Source organism: Phaseolus vulgaris, chromosome 2 (assembly GCF_000499845.2).
Source record: "Phaseolus vulgaris cultivar G19833 chromosome 2, P. vulgaris v2.0, whole genome shotgun sequence".
In the NCBI taxonomy this organism is placed as follows: Eukaryota; Viridiplantae; Streptophyta; class Magnoliopsida; order Fabales; family Fabaceae; genus Phaseolus; species Phaseolus vulgaris.
This window is the reverse complement of record NC_023758.2, coordinates 44,917,282-44,939,693: the sequence shown is the minus strand read 5'-3', so window position 1 is coordinate 44,939,693 and position 22,412 is coordinate 44,917,282. Positions and strand designations below refer to the sequence as shown.

Here is a 22,412-nt window from a genome sequence, read left to right as displayed (position 1 = left end):
ATAAATCTCTTATTATTGTGCAAAAGTTATGATAAATTTATAATAATTATGAATAACTATAAAGATATAAAATATTAACATATATTTATATCTATGAAGTTATGTTATAAGTAATTTCTCGTATACATAATATAATCACAATATATCATCACATAAAAAAAAATATATATATATATATATATATATATATTAGTTTCAAATAATAATACTGAAATTTTTATGTTTTTATTGCATTGAATTATAGATCATTATATCATGTTAATAATAATAATAATAGTAGTATTAGTGGTAGTATTAGATACAAAATATTATGTTGTTTTTAATATTATTTAATAATTTGATGAAAAAAATTATATTCATGGTGTTGAATTACAGTTATCTTATTCCCATATTATATAAAATTTAATGGATATTATTATTGTATATAATTATTATATTGTTTTTATGATTATTTAATATATTTAATATAAAATTTAATGGATATTATTATTGAATAGACATATTAAATATATTATTAAAATATTCTATATATAATTTTGAGAAAATTATTTCTAGTTGAATCGCTTATACACATGTATATATGTTGGTGTATATAAAATTTGATCATGGATTTGATGGAATATATAGGAATACACGTGGTAATATCATGTTTTGAGTGACGATAAATACAAAATTTATATTAATCAGTATCATAACCTCGTTATTGTTTAGTAACATAGACAAGAGACTTTAGGTTTATGAGAAATTGAAGAAAACTTGCATTTAATTTGGTAATAAGTGTACATCTAACTTAGTAACAAAAGTTTTGTGTCACCCTAACATCAGAAACATAAGTGAAGTAAAATTTGACGAGTTTAGAATATATAAGTGTTAATATTGATAGATTATTTATCATAGTTTAGATGAAGGACGTTCCACTCATACACACTCATACATATAATGATATGAACATGATATTAATATTATAATATAATAATTTTATTTACATTATTTCACTAATACATACATTCCTATTGTATGTTATTAGAATGATTTGATAGTTTTGTTTTACCAAGACTTTGAACTTATATTATATATTTTCTTTTGAGGACTTATTTTGAAGGTTAATAGTAATACACGCAGTTAATATATAATATAAAAGTAAATGATAGTAATAGTTTTGGGGATATTATTACATATCTTAATGAAATAATATAGGATTTAAATTTTGGTGATGTAATGCCATTCTCGTGAAATAATAAGTCATGTTTCAGATTGAATTAATGCAATGTAAAGTAGGAAAAAATTTACATGTATTCTCCATTAGTCGCGCATTCACTACACTTTAAGGTTCTCAGGCACATATTAAAAACAACAATAAATATGTATTTTTTTAAATAATTTAATTGCTGATAAAAAAATTATTAAAGTTATATCACTTTTCCAATAAATGTATTACTTTTTTGTTGAGATAGAAATTAACTAATTTAAAGGAAAATTAAAAAAAAATGTTATTAGATGGTAAGAATACCAGTTAAGTTTCAAAGTTTTAAAATAATAAAATTATTTAAGTCATATTTTTGCAAGAATCATTACGTGCATCTTAATTTATTTTTTATGAATATAAAATATTGTGTCATATTAACATATTATTCTTATAAAATTAATATCTTAATAAATTGAGAAGCCTAAAAAAATATAATTTACCTAAAATGAATTTAAAGTTTGTTCGTCATACTTTGAAATTTATAGTAGTTATTAATCGGATATACCAATTTTAATCGACCTAATTATATTTTTTAGAATTGTAATTTATGAATATATAATTCAAAACCAAGACATGATACGAAAATAATTGTTTTTTAATACTATAACAGTAGCATTAAACATTATATTAATTCGTAAATTTTATTAATTTTTTTAAATTAGTTGTTTTAAAATATATTTCAGGAATAATAATAATTTTATAAATATGTAATAAAATTTGAAATAATTCATAATATTTTGTTTTAATTAATAACTAAGGGTATAAACTAAAAACATAAAATTAAATAATTGATCTATAAAAAATAAAAAAAATGAATCAACAGTGCAAAATGTCAATTTTTATGACTTTTTTAAATTCTTGGGGAGTAATTTGTTTTGAAAAAAATATATTTATGTAGATTTTAAAAACTTATCCAAATTTTATTTTTTATACAAAAAAATTAAAGAAAATTATTGCAGTAAAATTTTACTTCATCCGATCCCAAATGAATGTAGTTTATCTATGTAAAATAGTTTCAAAATGACTTGCGTTGTTACATTTTAATGAAGTATTATTATTTTTCTTTCTAATATCTCCCAAATTAATCGTTTTTTCTCTTATTCAAAGTATTGCAAGGAAAGAATTAAACTATTTCAGTTAAATAGTTTCAAAAAGTTGTATTTATTGTTGTTGATCTTTAATACATGTGCCATAATATTAAATATTCTTTCGGCGTTAAATGTTGTTTTACCACTTCCACTAAACGCTTTGACTTGATAGTTTAATAACATTTTCTATTGAATATACTAAAAAATAGAAAAAATATTTATCAAGCTATTTAATGTATTTTTAAAGATAAAATATATCTTTTCCGGTCCTTAAGACACTTTAATATAATATATAAATATAAGTAAATAATTCAATTTATTTTTTAAGTTTTCAAAATATACCAAGTTTATCTTCACTATTAATGATTTTTAAATTTGTTAAATTTATTAATTAATATTACATATGCATATTATTTAATAAGTATAAGAAAATAAGATCAGCAGTATATTCTAAACTACACCAGGAAGAAGTATTTTCTTTACTATTTAATGTTTGTTTATTTAATACTCCTTCGAGTTTTAGAATTATAACAAAATTTAAAAGATTAATCTTCTCAGTCTTTAATGAAGTATTAAATTTTTGTATCTCTAATTTGTTTTTTGAATTAATTTCTCTATGTGCTTCAGTAAAAGTCCTGTATTTGTTGAGAAAGTGATATTAAATTTGTTTCAAAATGATGTATTTATTATAATCTCCAATAGGTATGAAAACTTTCAGTAGAAGTCATATATTTGGTGAGAAAGTAATATTAAATTTGTTGAGAAATGATGTATTCATAATTATCTCCAATAGGTCCGAAAACTTTAAACTTTAAAATGTAGTTAGTGTGAGATGAATACTATCCACACATTTTTAAACTTATTTTGGTGTTATCTTTTAACTAAATAAATTTATCTTCTAAAAAAAGTAAAATTATTTATTTAATTTATATTATTATATAAAAACACACATCGGTAACTTCTTTCTATATCATTATTTAATTAGATAATTAATTTTTTAATAAATAAATAATTTATATTTATTTAATAAACTAAATAAATAAATAATTTAACTTTTGAAAAGTTAAATAACCATTTTTGTTACATAATTTTTTAATACCATTTTTATATTTTGATAAATAGCTAAATAACTTATTTTTCAGTTACATACTTTTTAACACTATTTCTATAAAATTAATTTTTTTAAATTGTATTATTTTTCTATTTTTTTAATTAATTTCTCATAATAAAATAAAATTATAAAAATAATAACATTATATATATTTTTTAATGTAATAAAATTATGAAAATAACGGTAATGTTAAGAAATGGAATCAAGAATTTCTTAAGACTATATAATATTATTTTTAGGATCAAATATATTTTTATCAATGAGATATTTCAAAATAGTTTTAAATTCTTAATATTTACACAAACCAAATTAGAAGTCCACTAGACATGTAATCACTATATTATACGTTAAATCATTGAAGCAATTAGATAATTAAGAACATAAAATATAAAAATAAAGATAAGAAAATAATTTGAAATTACCAGGATAAAATGTGTGAAGTGTAAGGAAATAAAAGACAATGTTTTATATGCCTGATTCAGAAATAGTGAGTCTCACCCTTGAAATGGATAATTTAAAATATAAGAAAATATTTAAGAGTTAATATGGTAGAAAAATAGTTTCTTCTTATAACTCCATTTCTTATGCTTTTTCAAGTCTGGGTGAGAGTGATACTGTGGTGAAGCCGTTTAAGAAGTAGGTGAAGGAGCCATGCCTAAAACCCTGGGAGGGTAGGTAATACCAGTAACTGGGTCAGGAATCTTATCATCTGGCCCGAGATCATTGATAGGTGGCCGCTGCTTATGGTGATTGGTGACAGCTTGGTAAGCCATTGCCAACGCCAGAGCCTGAAAAGAAAAGAGTGGGCAATAAGCTAGGTATAGAATTACAAATTGAGTACAAAGCCATAAACTTTTAGTAGTATAAAAGGTGTAGAAGATACTGAAGATATTGCAGTCACAAACATACAATGTGGTCTCGGTTAGGGGGAGCATAAATGCCAGTGGTGATTGTAGTTCTTCTTCTAGTTCCACCTGGTGGTGGATCAGAGATATTTTTAAGTCCTGTTGGCACTACTATGACTGGTAAACCAACAAGATTTCCAATACAAACTCTCTCCCACTCAGTTGCATTGCCAATGAATGCATCCACGGTGAAGGACTCTCTTATTTCCTTTATTAGCCTTCCCCTTGCCCTTTGTGCCTGCATACCATAATTTTATTTTCAATCCGAATAATGCCAACTTATCACATCTGAAAAGATAAAACATATCAAATCCTTGGTTTAAATGAAATTCTTCATATAAGAGATGTTTGATTTTAATTTAACTATTTAAGGGAACCAAATAAATGGTTGACCTGCATATAGTCCACTGCTGAAAGTATGCGGGTTCGGCGTAGTTCAGTGGGCCATTGATCTTGGGCTTCATACACATTATCCTCCCCTGAGCGTTGCCACTCATCAAAGTGAGCTAGCATGTCAACGTCCATTGTGAAATTTAAGATACCTTGAACAGAATCAACTGTGTAATTCAGTTTGAAAGGGACCATCCTGACACCTTTTGATGCAAGAACATGAACAACCTGAATTTTCATAGCAGAAGAAATTTAAGTCTCATGAATCATGTCTAATCCTAACAACATTCAAGAAGTGCAAATGTCTTCATGGAAATTGACATTATTTAACGTCAAAGCTTGAACCACTTGTCCCAGCGAAATTACTTGAATGACTAACCTCCATTTCAGCATCATCGAGATATCCAACGGTCAATTTAGAAATGTCAACCAGGAATGGATCATCAAGGGAGCTATCTTTTGACGAGGGATCATCATGATCTCTTCCCCGAACAATATCGAGAATAATAGCACAATCAGTAGCAGATCTACAGAAAGGGCCAAGTTTATCCTAATGGAATAGTTACATGTAAGATTAACATTCACATCATCCAATAAAAACATCGGATAATTTGGGTTTTACCAAGCTTTCTGAAATGCTCATAACACCACTTCGACCAATAGTTCCAAAAGTTGGGCGCAATGCTGTCACCCCACATCGAGCTGCAGGATAAGTTATAGATCCAGCTGTTTCTGTACCGAACGCGAATGGAACCATACCTGCAATGCAATAAACAAAATCACATAGCTGAATTCCATAGATAAATCTAAAGTTTTAAGCTCGTATTCTCTTTTTTGGTTTACTATATTGATAAAATGAACCAAACAATGGAAAAAGACCTATAAAGGTCATCCAACATGAATTGGCACGGATTAGAAAATGAAACAAGTAAAGACGAAAAAAAGTGCAGGCATTCGTGGAAAAAGTACCTGCTGAGGTGGTAGCTGCAGGTCCAGCAGATGAACCAGTAGAAAACTCCTCAATATTCCATGGATTCCTAGTTCTGCCACCAAACCAGATGTCATCATATGCCAATGATCCAGAAACAAGCTTTGCAACTAGAACAGCCCCGGCAGATTTCAACCTGTGGTGGAACAATACCATCAACTATACACATAATTGTAGACATAAATATAATTTCTGGTTGTAGATTTACGTTTGTCTTGTCAAGATATTACCTTTTATAGACCCACGCTTCCATGTCAATAATTTGATTTTTGAATGATTTTGATCCCCAGGTCGTTTTGTATTTGGGCACTGATATTATGTCCTTCAATCCGTAAGGAATGCCATGAAGAGGCCCTTCAATGAAGATTAACATTCGATTTAAAATACTGACTCAACTTACAAAGGTCATCCTGAAACAAAGCAGGTGACAACTTTCCATCTTAAAAGTACAGTTCAGTGACTCTGTTTCATTGAAGGGTCTATTCCGAGGTACAAGATAACCGAAATTCTAGTTAGTCCAGTAATCGTTCATAAAACTGTGGTTTATCCTTAAAAAATAATTTTTCTTATATATCTTGTTCATGATGTATAGGAATCTTACATTTATGATGTTAGGAAGGTTAGGGTTCCAGAATATTAATCCACATTGGTTCTTCTAACAGTAGAAGGATTATGTGGAAAGTAAATAAATTAAAAACAAATATTTTTTTAATGATGAGATGCTTGAAGAATAATATAACTACCCAGATAGACTCCCTGGCTGAGCAACTTGTCTGCTTCTTTCGCTTGCTCCTGTGCTAACTCTTCGGTACAAGTGACTACAGCTTCAAGAGTAGGATTGTACCTGGTGTTAATTCCAGAATCCACATGACATAGTTAATCACGAGGATATGTTTCAAATACTTGAATTCAAGTCACCAAAAAGAATGCAACACACGACACAATGCATGTTACAACAACTGCTAGCAAATTAGCATTCCAAAATTAGTACTACTTTTTCAATCTCCGCAAGAATATTTGTGTAAGCTGCTGAGAAGTAATTTGTTTTGTTTTGATGAGTTCACCTAACTCGAGAACCTGATTTGATACACGGGGGAAAAAGTCATTCATGAAATAGAAACTAAAATGTTTATATAAGATACATAACCAGAGTCAAATTAGTGGTCCGTCAGCTATGATGGATTACTTACACTCATAAAGGCAATATCATCTTCAGATTCAGGTCTCTGTACTCCAGAGATGGAAGGATAGTTGAACCTTTTGTTTTCATAATGAACCGGTTCATAGTTCCAATCAGCATTGAAAACTAATGGAGAAGGATAATGCAAGCCCCCATTCTCATGAGCTACAAGTTTTCTATTGGCTTTTATGATTGGAATATTGAACTCCTTTGCACCCTCTGCAATCTCCCCAATCTGAGGGAAACAGAATTAGTTACCTCACAAGCATCATTGTACCAACAAACTAACAAGTCAAGGAAAATACCTGTCTATCGTCAAAGAAGTTGGCGTCAAGTAATCCAAAGAAACATCTTAAGCTGGAAATATTACATGTCATCTCTGATAATTGACATTGGTTTGTACTTCCCTGGTTGGTGGCAAACAAATAAAGGGACATAAATGAAAATAACAAATTATAAAGAAATACTCACAAGTCACAATACTTGGTGCCTGAACACTTAACTTTGGGCACCAAACCAACTTTACATTTGATCACATTAAAATTTTGTAAGGGTCTGTTTGGATTGATGGTTGTTGAATTAGTCATAGGAAAAATGCCAAAACACATTCCGTACAGCACTCTTTTCTCTGTCATGAGATTAACCCATATTTAGTGGATTCTGAGATAACTTCTCCCAAAAGTTGTAAAATCAGTGCTAAAACATAGCATTAGATTTGAGAGCGTGTTGCTAAAATTTCATATTAGTTAAATATTTGCTGGTTATCGTCTAACCAAATGCAACACGGTTTTGGTAAGAAATATTTGGCGCCAATTAAATGGACCAATTAATTTGTGTGTAGATAACTATTTCCATCAAATCTAGTAGCAAAACATGAAATAAAATTCTCCCATAAACTAAAATCATTTAACAACCAATATGGAGAAGTTTTCGCATTTGATTTTTCACTTAAACTAATTTTAACTGTGGAGAAGAATTCATTTAATTTTTTCTCTCATATGAACTCTTGTAAAATTGTTTCGAAATTTATGGAACAGCTCGTAAGCAACCAGAAACTAACCTGCATTTTCTGGCAGAATATTTTCCATATTCTCTTAACGGTTCTCACCTGTTTTACATTTGTCAGAGAGAGCAGCGTATTTGTTTTTGTACAATTAACAAATAAAAAACAGAGAAACTATACATATCTTCAGTTTTGACTCTCCTGTTGTAGATACAGTAATGGAATAAAATGCAATGGATTCGTTGACCGCATCAATGCTACTAGTAAACCACAGGAGTATATAAAAACGGTAGATCGAAACTCAGTAAGGTAAAAAAGTGAGGAGGAACGTACCATTGATGTTAGGTTTGGTTTTGAACAAAAAGAAGCTGGTGAGAGCGAGGAGGATAGAGTGAGGAAAAAGCAGAAGCAGAAGAATTGAGAGAAGAAGAACATGGTGGCAGAATACTACAGCTGTTTGAAAAGTGGAAGCTGAGAGTGCCACCGCTACCACGTCTCCCTTCTGTAACTGCTTCTCCGCGACACTTGTTCGTTTCTCCTCTCTCTTCCTCTGTTTCAGTTTATTCACCATATGCTAGCTTCAATCTTCACGTCTACCCAATATATTAATATTAGGTTTTTCTTAGCTGCACTTCTCTTATGTTAATGTTTATAGATTTATTTATTTTCTAAAAAATTCAATTCTAATATTTATTTTCTTTAAACTAATTTTACTGTTCTATTTAGAATTTTTATGTTCGACGCATGAGTTTTATATTCACGTTTATTTTAATAGTCAAACGTTTTTTATTAAAAAAAAAAATATTGTCTTAATTAAATTACTTCAATGACATCTCCCGTTTTTAATACTACGTAACAAGCAAACACATTTTGGTTTATCTCTTTAATCCATTCAAATTGAAAATATTTTTAAAGTTGTTAGTGGTCAAAATAAAATAAAAAATCACACATATTTTCATTTTTATTTGAAATTTATTTATTATTTCTGGACAGATTTCATCAAAAGTTATACCATATAGGTAATATTGATAATCTAACATGAGTTTTTTTTATGTCAAAGTGATTCTTTGTATTTATTTTAGGCATGATACAAAATTTAATTCAATTTCTCATTACTGATATTTTAATATACATTATTTAAACTATTAATGAATGGTTATAATATTATCTAAAGTATATACATAATATACAACATTGTTTATATTTATTCTAGTATTTTTCGTACTCAGCCTTGTTTTATAACTTAAGGAATCATGATAGATGCTTGAGTAAAAGTAGTTGGTGCAAATAACAATGACCACTGTTTAAAATATCAAGAGATATGTAGAAACTAAAAAAAAAACAATAATAAACAAAAGATAAAATGTCAAAACATCTCATTTTGACTATTCTAACACGTTTAATCCTAAAAGAACCAAAAGACAACTGAGAACTTTAATATTTATGGAAGTGGAAAAAAAAAATCCCCAAACAAGATATATCACAATTTTACTTTCCTTCTTACTTTCTCGAGCTTTTCACATTTTATGCTAAATTTCCTAAGTATTACGCAAATGTTTCATTCCAATGGCTGAAGTTATTTTTATATATATTGTAAGAAGTTATTGTTCATCACCTTTTTTTTTTTTTTAATTGACACACTCATCTTACAATATAAATAAATCAGTACCAACATTTTTTTCCCTTGCTTTGTTAATCTTTTGAAACCTAAAGAAGATACCCATATTTTTATGGAGGTTCCCAAATTTTTTGAGATATTACTCAAATTTAGTGAAACGTGTCCCAGATTTTTATAGAATTTTTACAACTGTTTTAACTATTATTTATTATAACTGTTTTAAATATATATTCAACCCGTTGATCATTTAGACAGAGACAAAGTCTTTTTATTTTACTAATTGACAAATTGCATACTTTATGAAATTTTTTTCTCAGACTTTATCCAAATCAAAGCTATCTTCTCCCATGGTGTTATGTTATTTCTTATAAATAATGTAATTGTTTATCCCTTTCTAATCTTGTGTGAATTTTGTAGCCTAAACATATAAAGAAAAAGGAACGACTAATGATCTTATCCCTACATGTTCGGACACGTATTGATTATTACGTGGAATGGGAACGGAATATAATTTTCAACGTTGTTTGGCAGCCTTTGAAACGGAATAGTTTTTCAAATCATTAACAATTTGGTACATATCAACACAGAATCAACACAGAATGAAGTTAAATTGATTAGATTATAAAATAAATGATTACGTAAATATCATCCATGACAAATATAAATAAACTTAAGACATATGTTTTATTCTCTTATATGTTTTTTATTTCTTTTGCAAAAGGTTTTCTGCTGCTCCTATTCCGGGAGTGGTTTAGAAATGCATTAGCAATAGATTTACAAATGGGCCTAAAAAACTAGCTTTAATAAAGTATATTAATTTATAAAAGATATAATGAAAGTATGATCTTCAATGTTACTTTTAATGTTTTAGAAAAAAAAAATTAAGTGCTTTTAAATAACATATATCTCATTGCGTGATTGTGTTTTTTTTTTCTCTCTTTAGAAAGTCATCTAAGATTTTTCTTTAAAATACGTTGGTAAAATGTGTTTATTATGTAAATTTTACTTATTCATCACTTTGGATGTATATCTTGGATGATAATTTGTACTTCTCTTAATAATAATAATATATCATCCAAAAAAATAATTAACAATATTGAACACGAGTTTAATATTTGTAAAATTTATATTAAATCAAAAAAATATATATATATATATATATATATATATATATACACTTAACATTTTATATATTAAGATTGTATAGCTTATACAGTTAAAATTGAAATTTCTATACACATAAACCTTATTTATTATTTAAAGAGAAAAGTTAATTATAGAGAGAGAGATAGATATCGGGATCAACCCTATCTCGTTCTACTCTATCAACTTTTTGGAGTTTAAAGTTATAATGTTTTTGTTATAATTATGCTCCACAATAATTGGTTATGTTTTTTATATATAGAAAAATTCAAAGAAATAAACGGAATGAAAAAGTAATAAAAGTCATGTTAATGAGTGAAAAAAATAGCAAATCTAATTCGATAGTTGTTTTTATGAAATTATTACTGGCCTTAAACTACTTTTTTTTTAATAAATACAAATGTGAAAAGCAAAGTGGCTGAAAATAGAAAATTAAAAATTAAAAAACAAACATATTTAATTAAAAATAAAAAATAAAAGGAAGATACATAATTAAATAAAATAACTATTGAATCTCAGAACATTTATTTCTCTTCACTCTTATTTCCTCTTCTATGAGGTACATTCACCTTTACATTTCTCATTATTTCTTTATTCTCCATGTTTCTCATTCACCATTGATACATGACATGGTCCTTGCCTTAGTGACCACATGAAATTATTTGTAAAATTAATGAAGATCACAACCAGTGGAGGTTCTGCAGATAGTGGTTGGCTGGGAGTAAAATAAGTTGTTGCTTTCTGTCCACAACTCTACTCATTCATCTTGTCATTTTCAGAAGAACGGCATAAAAGTCAATTTTCTATGAAAAAAAATTAGGCAATCTCCTCTCAGCAGCATTTGGACAGTTCTATTGGCATGCTTTCCCGTTGAATCAAACTCACTAAATGCTCTTCTGACAGAATAAACATGTCATAAACCAAATATATTAAAAACGCAAAACCTACCTAACCCTTTATAAAGCATAGAACCCCAATTGCTTAGTTCTCCGTTTTAAAGCCTTCAATATCCAATATTTTCTCCTTTTCTCTACACCCTTTTGGCCAATTCTCACAACTAAACCAAAACAAGAAGCATATATATCTTATAAGCATTAGATGGAGGGTCTTCTACCTCTGGTTTTCAGAGCAATCAAGAAACGCAAGACTCGCAAGCAATACCAATGTCTTTCTTCTGGGGCTGCCCTAACCCACGACATGAACGTGCCCGACTATTATTACATGCAGGAACCTGCAACTTCAACGCAAAAAGTCGTTCATGATCATGCAGAAAGCGTTGGTTATGCGCGATATGATTCTTGTAGGGAATTCTCCAACGAGTTCTCTTCTCAACAAAGAACCTGCGCTGACTCACCCGATTCGATGCAACTCGTCAGGTTTAGAAGTCTGAAAATGTTTCCACGGCTTGCTGGTTGGTTTATAAGGTGAACCCTTTTGTTTGGCTGTGATATCCAAAATCTTGTAACTGTAAAGACATTGGCGTGGCAATAATCCAACTAAATCTGTGCATTGTAGGTTACATGTGTTGATTATTGGATATTGAATAATTAAAAGATCATGTTGTTTTTGGTTTTAATGATTCGTTTTCAAACGAATGTGTCTAGTTGTTTGGTTTGGAATTCTCAAATTGATAATCATGAGATCACTTTCAAAGTACTTTCTGGGTTTCCCTGAAAGATCATGGCCTTCTAAAGTAGAATTATATATTCATATTTCTTAGCACATGGCGTGACAAGATTATAAACAAGATAAGCAAGATACAAGATAATATTGTAATAAAAATTTATCACTTTTAGTTCTTTATATATCATTAGATGGTGTTATTGGTAAAACAAATTTATTGCAATTTTCTAGTTAGTTACTTTTTGTAGTTTAAAAGTCGCAGATTGCGTTGAACTGATCATGAGTGTGTTTTTTTTCAGAAATACTTTTGTTTGGATTAAACCATGAAAACAACAGCTTCCAGGATTCATAAAAAAAAACTAATAACTTTTTCTTTCTAAGAAGAACCTTATGATTTGTGGACCAGTTCTCTTTAGGCGAAAAACATTGCTTCTTAGGTTGACAAAAATAAGGATAATGACAGATTTTTATTTTTTTTTACCTCTTAATTTGTTCACTGAAATAAATTATTGAGCCACTGGTTATAATAATTCTTATAAAACTGCAGGTTTATAGCAGTATTTGATTACACATTTGTGATATGATGATTTCTTGCTTTCTTTCAGTTTCTTTTAACCAATTAATGTGCTTGGTCTTGTTTGTATTAATGTGTCTTCAAAAGCATGCCTACTATTTTGTTAGTGTTAAAAAAATTTAATTTAAATACTTTAAATTTGATTTTTAAAATTTGATTTGTTTATTTTTAAATTTATTCTGGATAAAAAAAATTTAAATGTTTTATTTATTTATTTGGATGGACTACTTCTATTATCATCAAAAATGTATTTTAATATTAAAAATATTTATTAATTAAAAAGTATTAAAATGTGATATAGAATATTTTTCTATTAAATTATCGTCAAAAAATATATTTATTTTTTTATTAATGTAAATTGATGTTAATTTCAGTGTTATTTATAAATTAATGTGAATTATAATTATTTTGATTGACACTATTTTAATTATTATTTTCAAATTTGTTGGTCAAAGCTATTTTTTTACTGACTTTTTGACAAGGTTAACTAAACATCATTTATGTAACATTGGCAAAAAAACAATAATAATTAAGATGCACTAAAAGTTTCCCAATTGACAGTGGAAAAAAACTATCTATTATTTAATTACAACATCCGCTTACAACATTCAAAGAATTGATATGAAGCCAATGATTAATAATCAATATCCAACGAGATTTGTAAGTTGATGTCAATGCATTAACGTAATTAACAACCAATAGGAGATCACAAAATAAGAGAAGAAGAATAATTTTAAATTGTTATCTTTATAGACAAAATTTAAAATTTTACAAGTTCAAATTAATAAAATTTTCTTATAAATTTCTAGAATTTTAAAAAAAAATTCTATAAAAAAGAGCTATTTTATCATAACAAAAAAAATCAATTTTTCTATTAAAATAAATGCCATCTAAATAGTGGAAAAGTATGTTTTTATTATGAATTTAACCTTAAAACAAAACTTGGTTAACTTTTTACTGTTTAAATTATTTGAATTCAATGCAAAGTATCGTATTGAACAAATGAAACTGATCTATAATTCAAACTAACTGTTTAGTTGAAACAAGATTTTACGGTATTTGTTTAAAAAATATGACTGATATTTTTAAATGATTAAATACTGGTCATATTAAAATTGAAATAAAATTTTGCATTTAATCATCATTAAAATACTTTATATTTTATTCAAATAATATAATTAGATTTAATATATTGTAATTTAAATAAAATTGTGAAATTTCTTAATATGAGGCGACCTTTCAAGTTTAAAAAGCTGGGTTCCGTTACATTTGGCGCCAAACGAGAGAGAGATAGTAGAAGAGGCGAAATGGTTCAGTTGTGTTTCGTTCTGGATCTGCGGAGCTTGGCACCTCCATTGCTAAGAGACATAAAGCAGGTACAGCCATGGCTCTAGAACCTGCACAATAAACTTCGTCTTTGCTATAATCTCAACTTCTATGCTTTTAGCCGTTGCTTTCTTATCCAAACATGCAATAGCACCATTCCGAATAGATCTGCGATTTCTGAATCTTCGTGTCACAATTTTCAGTCGCTGCTTCAACTAGCTAATTTTTACGCCATTTCGAGTTCGTCCAAGTCGCACGAGCGCAAATCGACCACGCTCGGCGATAAGATCGGCTTGTGCTACGTCTTCAAGGATCGTTTATCTTCTTCTGATGAGGTATTGTTTGCGAACTGGTCACCTTTTTTTTTTTAATTCTTGATTTGGTTTATAATTTCGAGTGCATGAGAAATGGATGTGTTATAATCCCGGCGAGCGAGTTAAAAAGAGTGAACTGAATCTGTTGGTGTTGTAGTTGATGATCGCGTACAATCCCGTAGGAAACTTCATCCTACGTGATTTCCACCATGCTGTTAACAACTTGCCCTACGATGCTTTTCAGCCTGATATTGATAACGTTTCCGGTACACTCTCTCTGAAGGCATATTTTTTTTTTTTCCATTCTGTTGCAGAATGTGCACTGACTGCTTCGATGATTAATCATCAGATTTAATGATTTCAAATGTTTTGAGTGAACGAGTGTTGTATTCGTGGCAAGGCAAAGATATAGAGAGAAAAGTAATTATCATAACTTCGACCTTGCCTGAAGATGTGGACTCTGTAGTGCAGAAGAGCCTAATGGTGAGTCCTTGTATTCATGGCATGGATTCTGTGCTATATGTTGTGTGATAAACTTTTTTTTGTTCAATTCAAAAGCTAACTTTTATTTTTATTTTTCCAAAAGGATGCTGCAGATAAATGTGTATCAGTTGATTTTGCTGTATTTCAGCAAAAGTCAAGCCACCTGACAGATACACGTGAAAACATCAACAATTTTCGTCGTTGCACTTCTCATCTTGATAATTGCTCTGTTCAGACCTATATCCCAGGTTAAGTACTCTCACACACAATGTGTTATGATATGACCATACTTTAATTCAGTATATAATCCCTTTTGGAAATAGAATTTGATCCTTGGCTTTTGATAAACACGAGAAAAGAAAAATCTTTTTTTCAATGAACGAGTTAACTTAGTAAATTTGAACCTGAGAAGTTTACGGTAAGAGTCTAAAATTGCAGATTTCAGAGTATTCCACAGCCTGGTTAAGAAATGGCTGCAGATTTTGAAAGATGACATGGAGGAGCCGCTGCTAGCTCGCCTCATCTTCAAAGACAATCTTTTTGAATCTGTGAACCATATATTCTGCAACCTGTTTGCACTAGTGAATCCGATAACCAACAACTTCAGGCAGTGTCGGGTAATAGCGCTTACAATCCACGATAACTGACAACTTAAACCAATTTTAGCGCATAGTTTTTTTTTTAAATTGAAAAGTAACAAGTTTGTATTTGTTGTTTAGTTTAGAATAGCCATAATGACGCCCCAAATAACTAATCTACACCAAATAGTGACTGCTACTGACTAGTGATATATTATTGCCTAAAAGAATGGCCCAATGGATCCATTATGAGAATAACCATTCTAAAGATAACAAAACCACGGGTTGCTTATCATGAACTTACTTCTAGCCTAGGCTGTTTGATTTTCTCCAAATGTATGTTACTCGTAAAACGGTTTTAGAGTTATAGTCATAATCGGTACTCTTAAATGTCAACTTTGAATGTCACGTAAGCTTTGCAACTTAAGCAGGGAACGTAAAGGTTGTATTATTACAGTAAAACAATTTATACAGTTATGACAATATTGTAATGAATATATTGCACTAAAATTAGTTGCATATACTTGTTGGAGCGATCTAAAGGCTGAATTTTGGTTGTCATTCATAAATCCAGAGGCAACCTGGATCCACTATCCATGTTTGGGAAGATTATTAATGGGACAAGTTATGTCCTCAATAACATCAAGTGGACCTATATCACAACACTAAAAAACCTTATCTGAAACATAACGAACAACAAAACAACGTAATCATGCAAAATAGTTTTGTTTTCTAAATGGTTCTGCCTTTCTTGCTTTGACGTCACTTAAAATTGAATGTTGTGCCTATCTAGTATCTACACAAGATCTCACTTTCTTTCACTTTAGTTTTTTGTTCCACTAATTTAAAGGAAAAGGATGAGGCATTAATTATTAGAATTGTTCATGCACAGACATGCAGATGCCATGGCATTCCTTTAGGGGATGCTGAAAAAAAATTCAACAGACTTTCTTGTTCAGTCACTGGCTGCAATCTGGAAACATTCGATGTTATTGAAAATTCTGTTCGAGTTGGGGAAAAAACTATTCTGTTTCTTCCTTCGTTCTATAATTCCTTGAAGCTCCTGCAAATTACTTCACCAATCAACATTGATGTAACTGAGAGGATAAATTTGGCATCTGTTGATGAAGGTGTGTATTTGCTTACGGTCTTTCATTTATAACTTCAGTTTATAGCATTATGCAACAAGGATTTATTTTTTGTCCATTTCAATTAAACTGTTAAAGGCAAACGGAGGTTTTAATGCAACCCTTAAGGAACTTCTTGATTGATTGATTGCACAATCAACTTGATCTGTCTAGAATTCATGGTAATAGTCTACTCGAGAGGAAGGAAACGTCTTCATTATTTCAATTCATCCTTTTCTTTACTTCTTTTCATTTCAAATTTTTAAATTATATTTCCTATCAATTTTATTGCTCTTTTATGGAGAATTAAATTTAGCAAGTTCTGGTAGATCTATTATATTGTCTAAACTCTACTGTGACTGATTAGGCAAGTTCTGGTAGACCGTGGATATTTTTCCACCATATAGAAAATTGATCTTCATTTAAATTTGTATGCAGGTCTTATAATCGGGTCCCCATTTGTTGTGGTATCATCCTCTTATCATGTGATTGAAACCACTTCTGATGATGCTGATCAGTCTGACGTGAATGTTCAACGTCTGTATAAACTCCACCCCCTTTGAAATTCTATTTAGCTTGTTACTCTTGCATTACTGTCATTCAATTTATATTGGTCCAATTATTCACAAAGTTTACATTCCATTATGGCTATAACTTAGCAGTTTTTCGAGGCCTTTCCAGCTTTCTACACTCCATGAACCAAGGTTTGATATGCTCTTCAAATTATGATTTAGAGACAATGGCAGAGGCTCCTTGTCATACCTATTATATTCTGCAGCCATCAGAGACTGGACCAATGCTTATGAGGGTGAGAACTAGCTCTTTTTTGCTGCTGATTTATCCCTCTTGTTCTCTGCACATTCACACGCAATAGCATAATGGTAATCATGCCAGTGCCATTCCTCATTTCCACTGCACTAATATGCATTTTTTTGGCCTATATATTCGATGGTGATCCATTACTTTCAATTGTAACTCTGTAATCAATATCCGTAAAATATGCAGCGTCTAGCAGGGGCAGAAGAACTCCTAGGAGTTCCTGACAATCGATCTGTTGATTCATCAATAAATAAGGAAATTGAGAACTCTGTTCAAGCCTGTTTGCTAAAGGTTAATTCAAACATTTTCCTAAAATATCTTTGGCATTTTTTTTGTGTGTTTTCACCTCCATTGACATACTGTAGATAATAACTGTACCCCTCATCCTCATGAATGGAATTTTACTCCATATTTGTTCCTCAATCTGCTGGGAGCTCTAGATGCCTGAATTTATCTAAGAAAAAAATTTTGGTTGTTCATGATTTAAAATTTTCTTCTAGTACGAGGAAGTAGCCAGTTACTAACATCTTGTGTTTTTGGAAACACTAATTCTCCAACTTCTACAGAATCTTGAACTGTTTGATGTTAACAAATATTAGATGTTCAATTTGAATTGAATCATTTAAATATTTACAATAAGCACCTTCTATCTTGGAATGTGGAAAAATTTGCTTGCAGATTGATCTAACGGACTATGACCCACTGCTGCATGAAAGAGGCTTTCATCAAAAACTAAATGTGCTTGTCAAAGAAAGCCTACAATTTGGGTGAGTTTCTACTTCCAGCTGACGTGTTAGAGTGCATGTACTTAAGAACACCCTTTGGACAAGAATAACCTCTAAAAAAAAATATAAACAACGTGTTTTTTCTTTCTTTCAAAAAGAATTAAAAGTAACAATAGGATGAGCTCTCCTTTTGAACAAATGCTGTCAAATATAGCAACTGAGACTTATTTTTGTGGATAGTTATTTACTAAACAAACTGGAGAATTCTTAAATTTAATTTTTCTTCCAAGACCTCCTTTTTAGCTCGTTTTTTTCTAAATGAACCATGTTAGCAAACTAGTTGATTAGCTGATTATTCGTAGTTGCCTAAACATTTTCATGTTTATAGTTAATTATGATTTCACTATGCTGTAGGTCAATGTTTTCTAAATTAGAAGGTTCATTATCGGAACCAAGCTCAACTCAACAACCTTCGTCTGAGGTGATCGGTAAAGCAGAACCAGCCACTGGTGTCATAGTGAATGACGAAACTTTGACATTGGATATAGCGGATCAAGAAAACAAAACCATGGATTGTATTACAGAAGAATGGAAGCAATTGGTTGTAAATGAAGACCCCAAGTTGTACTCTCCATCTTGTATGTCCAAAGCCAAGTTGGGTCAATCGAATGCGTCTGTATCACCGGGAGAGGGTAATAATAGACAGCTAGACAGGGAAACTTCAAGGATTCTGGAGAGATTGGAGGTTCCGAGGCCATTAAAAGCAAAGATCGTCTCACCTAGTTCAAATGAAAGTTGCATGAAAAATAGCAGTGTGCCCATAAAGAAGCCTCTTATACCACTTCAGCCAACTCAAGGTACAGAACAAGTCTTTGTCGGCAGCCAGCTAATAAAACCTAATTTCCAGAGGCTAAAAAGGAAACTTAGATAAAAAGAAGGCAATTCCACGTATGTATCTTCAGAAAGTCAATAAGGTCAGTGTATTTCTTTCCTCTTATGCTTTCTGTTGCAAGTGATTTCGTTTATTTCTTTCCTCTTATGCTTTCTGTTGCAAGTGATTTCGTTTATTTCTTTCCTCTTCTGCTTTCTGTTGCAAGTGATTTCGTTATAATATAACGAACAACTTTTAAGGCGCACGAAATGTGCAAACGTTTAAAATTAATGTTCATTTTTGTTTGAAAAGCTTATTAGTATACAAGAGTAGAATTATTTTGCTTAAAAGTTTATTTTATATTAAGGTTTTAAATAAATTGATTGACCTATTCTTAGATTTACCGATAAGCTTACTGAGAATATTAGCAGATTTTTTAATCAGTAAGTCTATCAATAGAATAAACATACTGATAAAATAATGTCTTAAAGAGACTATTAGACTAACAACAGTTAAACATGAGTGTTCGTGGGTTGGAATAACCATAAAGTCTACCGAATCTTTGGATTCGGAGTTGTTGCACTCAGTCAGACTTTTATTTTGGCTATTTCTTCCTCACCTCCATATATCTCCAGATTCTCCATACATTTTCGCGGCATTCCATATTAAATGTGAAGTACCTTTTTGTTTTGGTAAAAAAAAAAAAATTAACTTTTAAAATTTTACACATTTTTTTTCCTTTTTTTTTTAATTTTATCTCATCCTAACACTTCTTCCCTCTTTTTCTCGTATTAGTTTGTCACTGATTTGAATTTTCTTCCTTTTTTTAAAAAAAAAATATTTTGGATTACATTATTCAAAACATTTTTAGATTTGGAAGTTTCATATATTCGAAAATTTAAATTTTCGATTATATAATCCAATTTTTATTTAAAAAATAATAATATTTTATATTATATAATTTAAAAGTTTCTTTTATATTGTTCAGATTTGAGATTAACGTATACATTATATAATTCATATATATTTTATATTTTAAATTACATAAATCTTATATTATAAATTATGTAATCTGAAAACTAATTCTAAATTTGAAAAGATTTTTGAAATACATAATTCAAAAGCTAATTCCTATTTTAATAAAACTTCTAGAAAAACTATACTAAATCAAAACTTCTAGAAAAACTATACTAAATCAAAACTTCATATATTTAACTTTATTAAATAAGGAATTTTTGAAATAAAAAACATAAGGAACAACATATGGAGGTGAGGAAGAAGCGCCCTAAAAAAAATCATATATTAAAGCTAGCAAATAAGAAAAATGCAATGTTTTAGCCATTAAAGTAATATATATATATATATATATATATTTATATTGTTATTTAATTATACTTTTAATTCTTAAAATTAATGAGCAATCCGGTTCAAAACCTTTAAATTTTATTTCATAGATTCATTTGCCACATTTCTTACAAGGTTCTTAGCTCAATTTGTCAACTGCCAAACTCATGACGGTAACCTCAGACTCTCTACACAATGTTGTACAAGGGAATACTGAACATCTTTAACAATACATGACCAATTTGTTAAAGCATCTACCAACATCTTCAATTTACATACGAAGATGGTCATACATACTCTCCTACTCCATCTAGTGAAATTCTTAAATATATTATATGCAAAACCATCGCCAATATGGATGAGCTACGCACTCGTCCAACCCTCAATATCCAAAAAAAAATAGTGAAGATTTCCTTCACGGTCTCTTTTCCCACTACACAAACTTTTAAAAATATGTGTTAGTTAGTAAGATAACTACACCTCTAAATATTAGTATTCAACAAATATCTTTTTTTTTTAAAAATCATAATAGAAGTTTGAGTTCTAAAGAAAATAGTACTTTAAATAATATCTTAATATATCTTAGAGGGAATCTAAATGAGTTACGAAAGATTACTTCATATTTTAGTTTCTTTATACCAAATTTTAAATAAAACTTGTCAATTTGGTTCTGCAGTAGTCTTCTATTAATCAGCATTGCACGATAGCTCTTTCCAAAAGTGTCAATGGATAGTTCTCTTTATTTCCTCCATTATTTGCATAATGCAGATCACCACGATTTTTGTTACAGCGATAATAAAGAATTCTCCAGATGGAATAACCTTATAGAAATTTAGTATGGCTAACTTTGGGTAATATATTATTTCATTATTACTCTCGTTCATTGTGTTTAAATAATATATATAGAATTTATCCTTTAAATATTTTTTATTTGAACTCATGTTTAAATTCTCCACACACTGCAAACGTTATTTCGAGGAGGAATAACTTCTCTCGTGTGTATTTTTGTTTACCTAATTTATATGGATATGTTCTTCCTCTTTATAGAAATTTAAAGAACTATTCTAAGTGAAGTATTTATGTTTACAAAAAAAAAACTTCAATGGGAATATTTCAAAAAATTTAGTTAAAAGAGTACAGGGAATGAATCCTTTCGACTGATACCAATTTAAAAAATTAATAAAATCAATTATAAGAGCTAATTTATTTGTATTTATTTTTTATGAATTAAGAGCTTGTTAATAAACACATTTTTTTTATTTTTTTTATATAACAATTTACTTGTTTTAAAAATTAAAAAAAAATCAGTTTATTTTTAAAAAAACTAATTTTAAATTTAAATAAACTTGCTAAGAACGTTGCACTTCTCATTTTCCTTTTGTCACAGTAGGTAGGGAAATTCACTCCCTACGTAGCAAGCATAATTCAACACGTAATGTGTTCTTTTGCTTTCCTCATAAAAAATAAAATAAAGTAAAGCAAGAAAAAGTGATTAAGAGGCATTTGTCAAAAAAGCAATTTTTTAAAATATCTATCATTATCTATAAAACAACTAATTGTATGCTACTATCATCTGTATTATGACACTAACAAAAACAAAAACATGCTAACAATTTAATTATAATAATAAAATTAATTTTTAGTATAATAACTTCTTAAACACACTTTTTTTTTCACTTGCAAAACTTAAACTTGAAACTATATTTATATTTAAATGAATATTTTCATTTTGTCTTTTTAGTCCCCTCATCTTTTAGTTTGGATATCTATAAAGACACTCAAAGTTTAAATTAGTGATAAATATTTTAGATTACGGATATTACCGTAAGAAAATTATTACTTTTTATTTTTGAAGTTCTCACTTATTTATAGTTTTATCTCAAATCTATAAAGACTTAATACTCTCTTAATCTCATTTAAAAAAAATATTAGTTACTTATATTATAATTAGTTTTT

At 29.2% G+C, this 22,412-nt stretch overlaps 2 protein-coding genes across 7 annotated transcripts; one reads left to right on the top strand and one right to left on the bottom strand.

The window, feature by feature from the left end:
- Positions 1–3,839: 3,839 nt before the first annotated feature.
- LOC137812549 (uncharacterized) lies at positions 3,840–8,549 on the bottom strand. 6 transcript variants are annotated; one of them, XM_068614615.1, is made up of 13 exons: positions 8,245–8,549; positions 7,969–8,016; positions 7,214–7,315; positions 6,919–7,143; positions 6,723–6,805; positions 6,472–6,572; positions 5,959–6,082; positions 5,710–5,864; positions 5,363–5,499; positions 5,120–5,290; positions 4,744–4,968; positions 4,355–4,588; positions 3,840–4,233 (listed from the first exon to the last, which is right to left on the bottom strand). In XM_068614615.1, the coding sequence occupies exons 1-13, from the start codon at positions 8,344–8,346 to the stop codon at positions 4,075–4,077; spliced, it is 1,866 nt and encodes a 621-aa protein (XP_068470716.1). In that variant the 5' UTR covers positions 8,347–8,549; the 3' UTR covers positions 3,840–4,074. The 6 variants fall into 6 exon arrangements, with proteins under 6 accessions (XP_068470716.1, XP_068470720.1, XP_068470719.1 ...); XM_068614619.1 differs by having other exon boundaries at positions 7,969–8,168; positions 8,245–8,493; XM_068614618.1 differs by having other exon boundaries at positions 7,969–8,171; positions 8,245–8,484.
- Positions 8,550–14,115: 5,566 nt separating this feature from the next.
- LOC137809807 (uncharacterized) lies at positions 14,116–19,462 on the top strand. The gene is made up of 12 exons (XM_068610880.1): positions 14,116–14,245; positions 14,399–14,530; positions 14,667–14,775; positions 14,859–14,992; positions 15,096–15,240; positions 15,431–15,609; positions 16,463–16,700; positions 17,136–17,234; positions 17,360–17,505; positions 17,703–17,807; positions 18,195–18,283; positions 18,656–19,462. The coding sequence occupies exons 1-12, from the start codon at positions 14,177–14,179 to the stop codon at positions 19,170–19,172; spliced, it is 1,962 nt and encodes a 653-aa protein (XP_068466981.1). The 5' UTR covers positions 14,116–14,176; the 3' UTR covers positions 19,173–19,462.
- Positions 19,463–22,412: the final 2,950 nt, after the last annotated feature.

What these genes read in the sequence shown, in the direction of transcription:
- LOC137809807 (XM_068610880.1), top strand. Translation starts at nt 14,177, where the DNA reads ATGGTTCAGTTGTGTTTCGTTCTGGATCTGCGGAGCTTGGCACCTCCA. An exon ending in TAGTGCAGAAGAGCCTAATG is followed by an intron (nt 14,993 to 15,095) that starts GTGAGTCCTTGT and finishes TTTTTCCAAAAG; the next exon opens with GATGCTGCAGATAAATGTGT. An exon ending in TTTGGCATCTGTTGATGAAG is followed by an intron (nt 16,701 to 17,135) that starts GTGTGTATTTGC and finishes ATTTGTATGCAG; the next exon opens with GTCTTATAATCGGGTCCCCA.
- LOC137812549 (XM_068614615.1), bottom strand. Translation starts at nt 8,346, where the DNA reads ATGTTCTTCTTCTCTCAATTCTTCTGCTTCTGCTTTTTCCTCACTCTA. An exon ending in GAAGCGTGGGTCTATAAAAG is followed by an intron (nt 5,865 to 5,958) that starts GTAATATCTTGA and finishes GTTCCACCACAG; the next exon opens with GTTGAAATCTGCCGGGGCTG. An exon ending in TCGATGATGCTGAAATGGAG is followed by an intron (nt 4,969 to 5,119) that starts GTTAGTCATTCA and finishes ATGAAAATTCAG; the next exon opens with GTTGTTCATGTTCTTGCATC.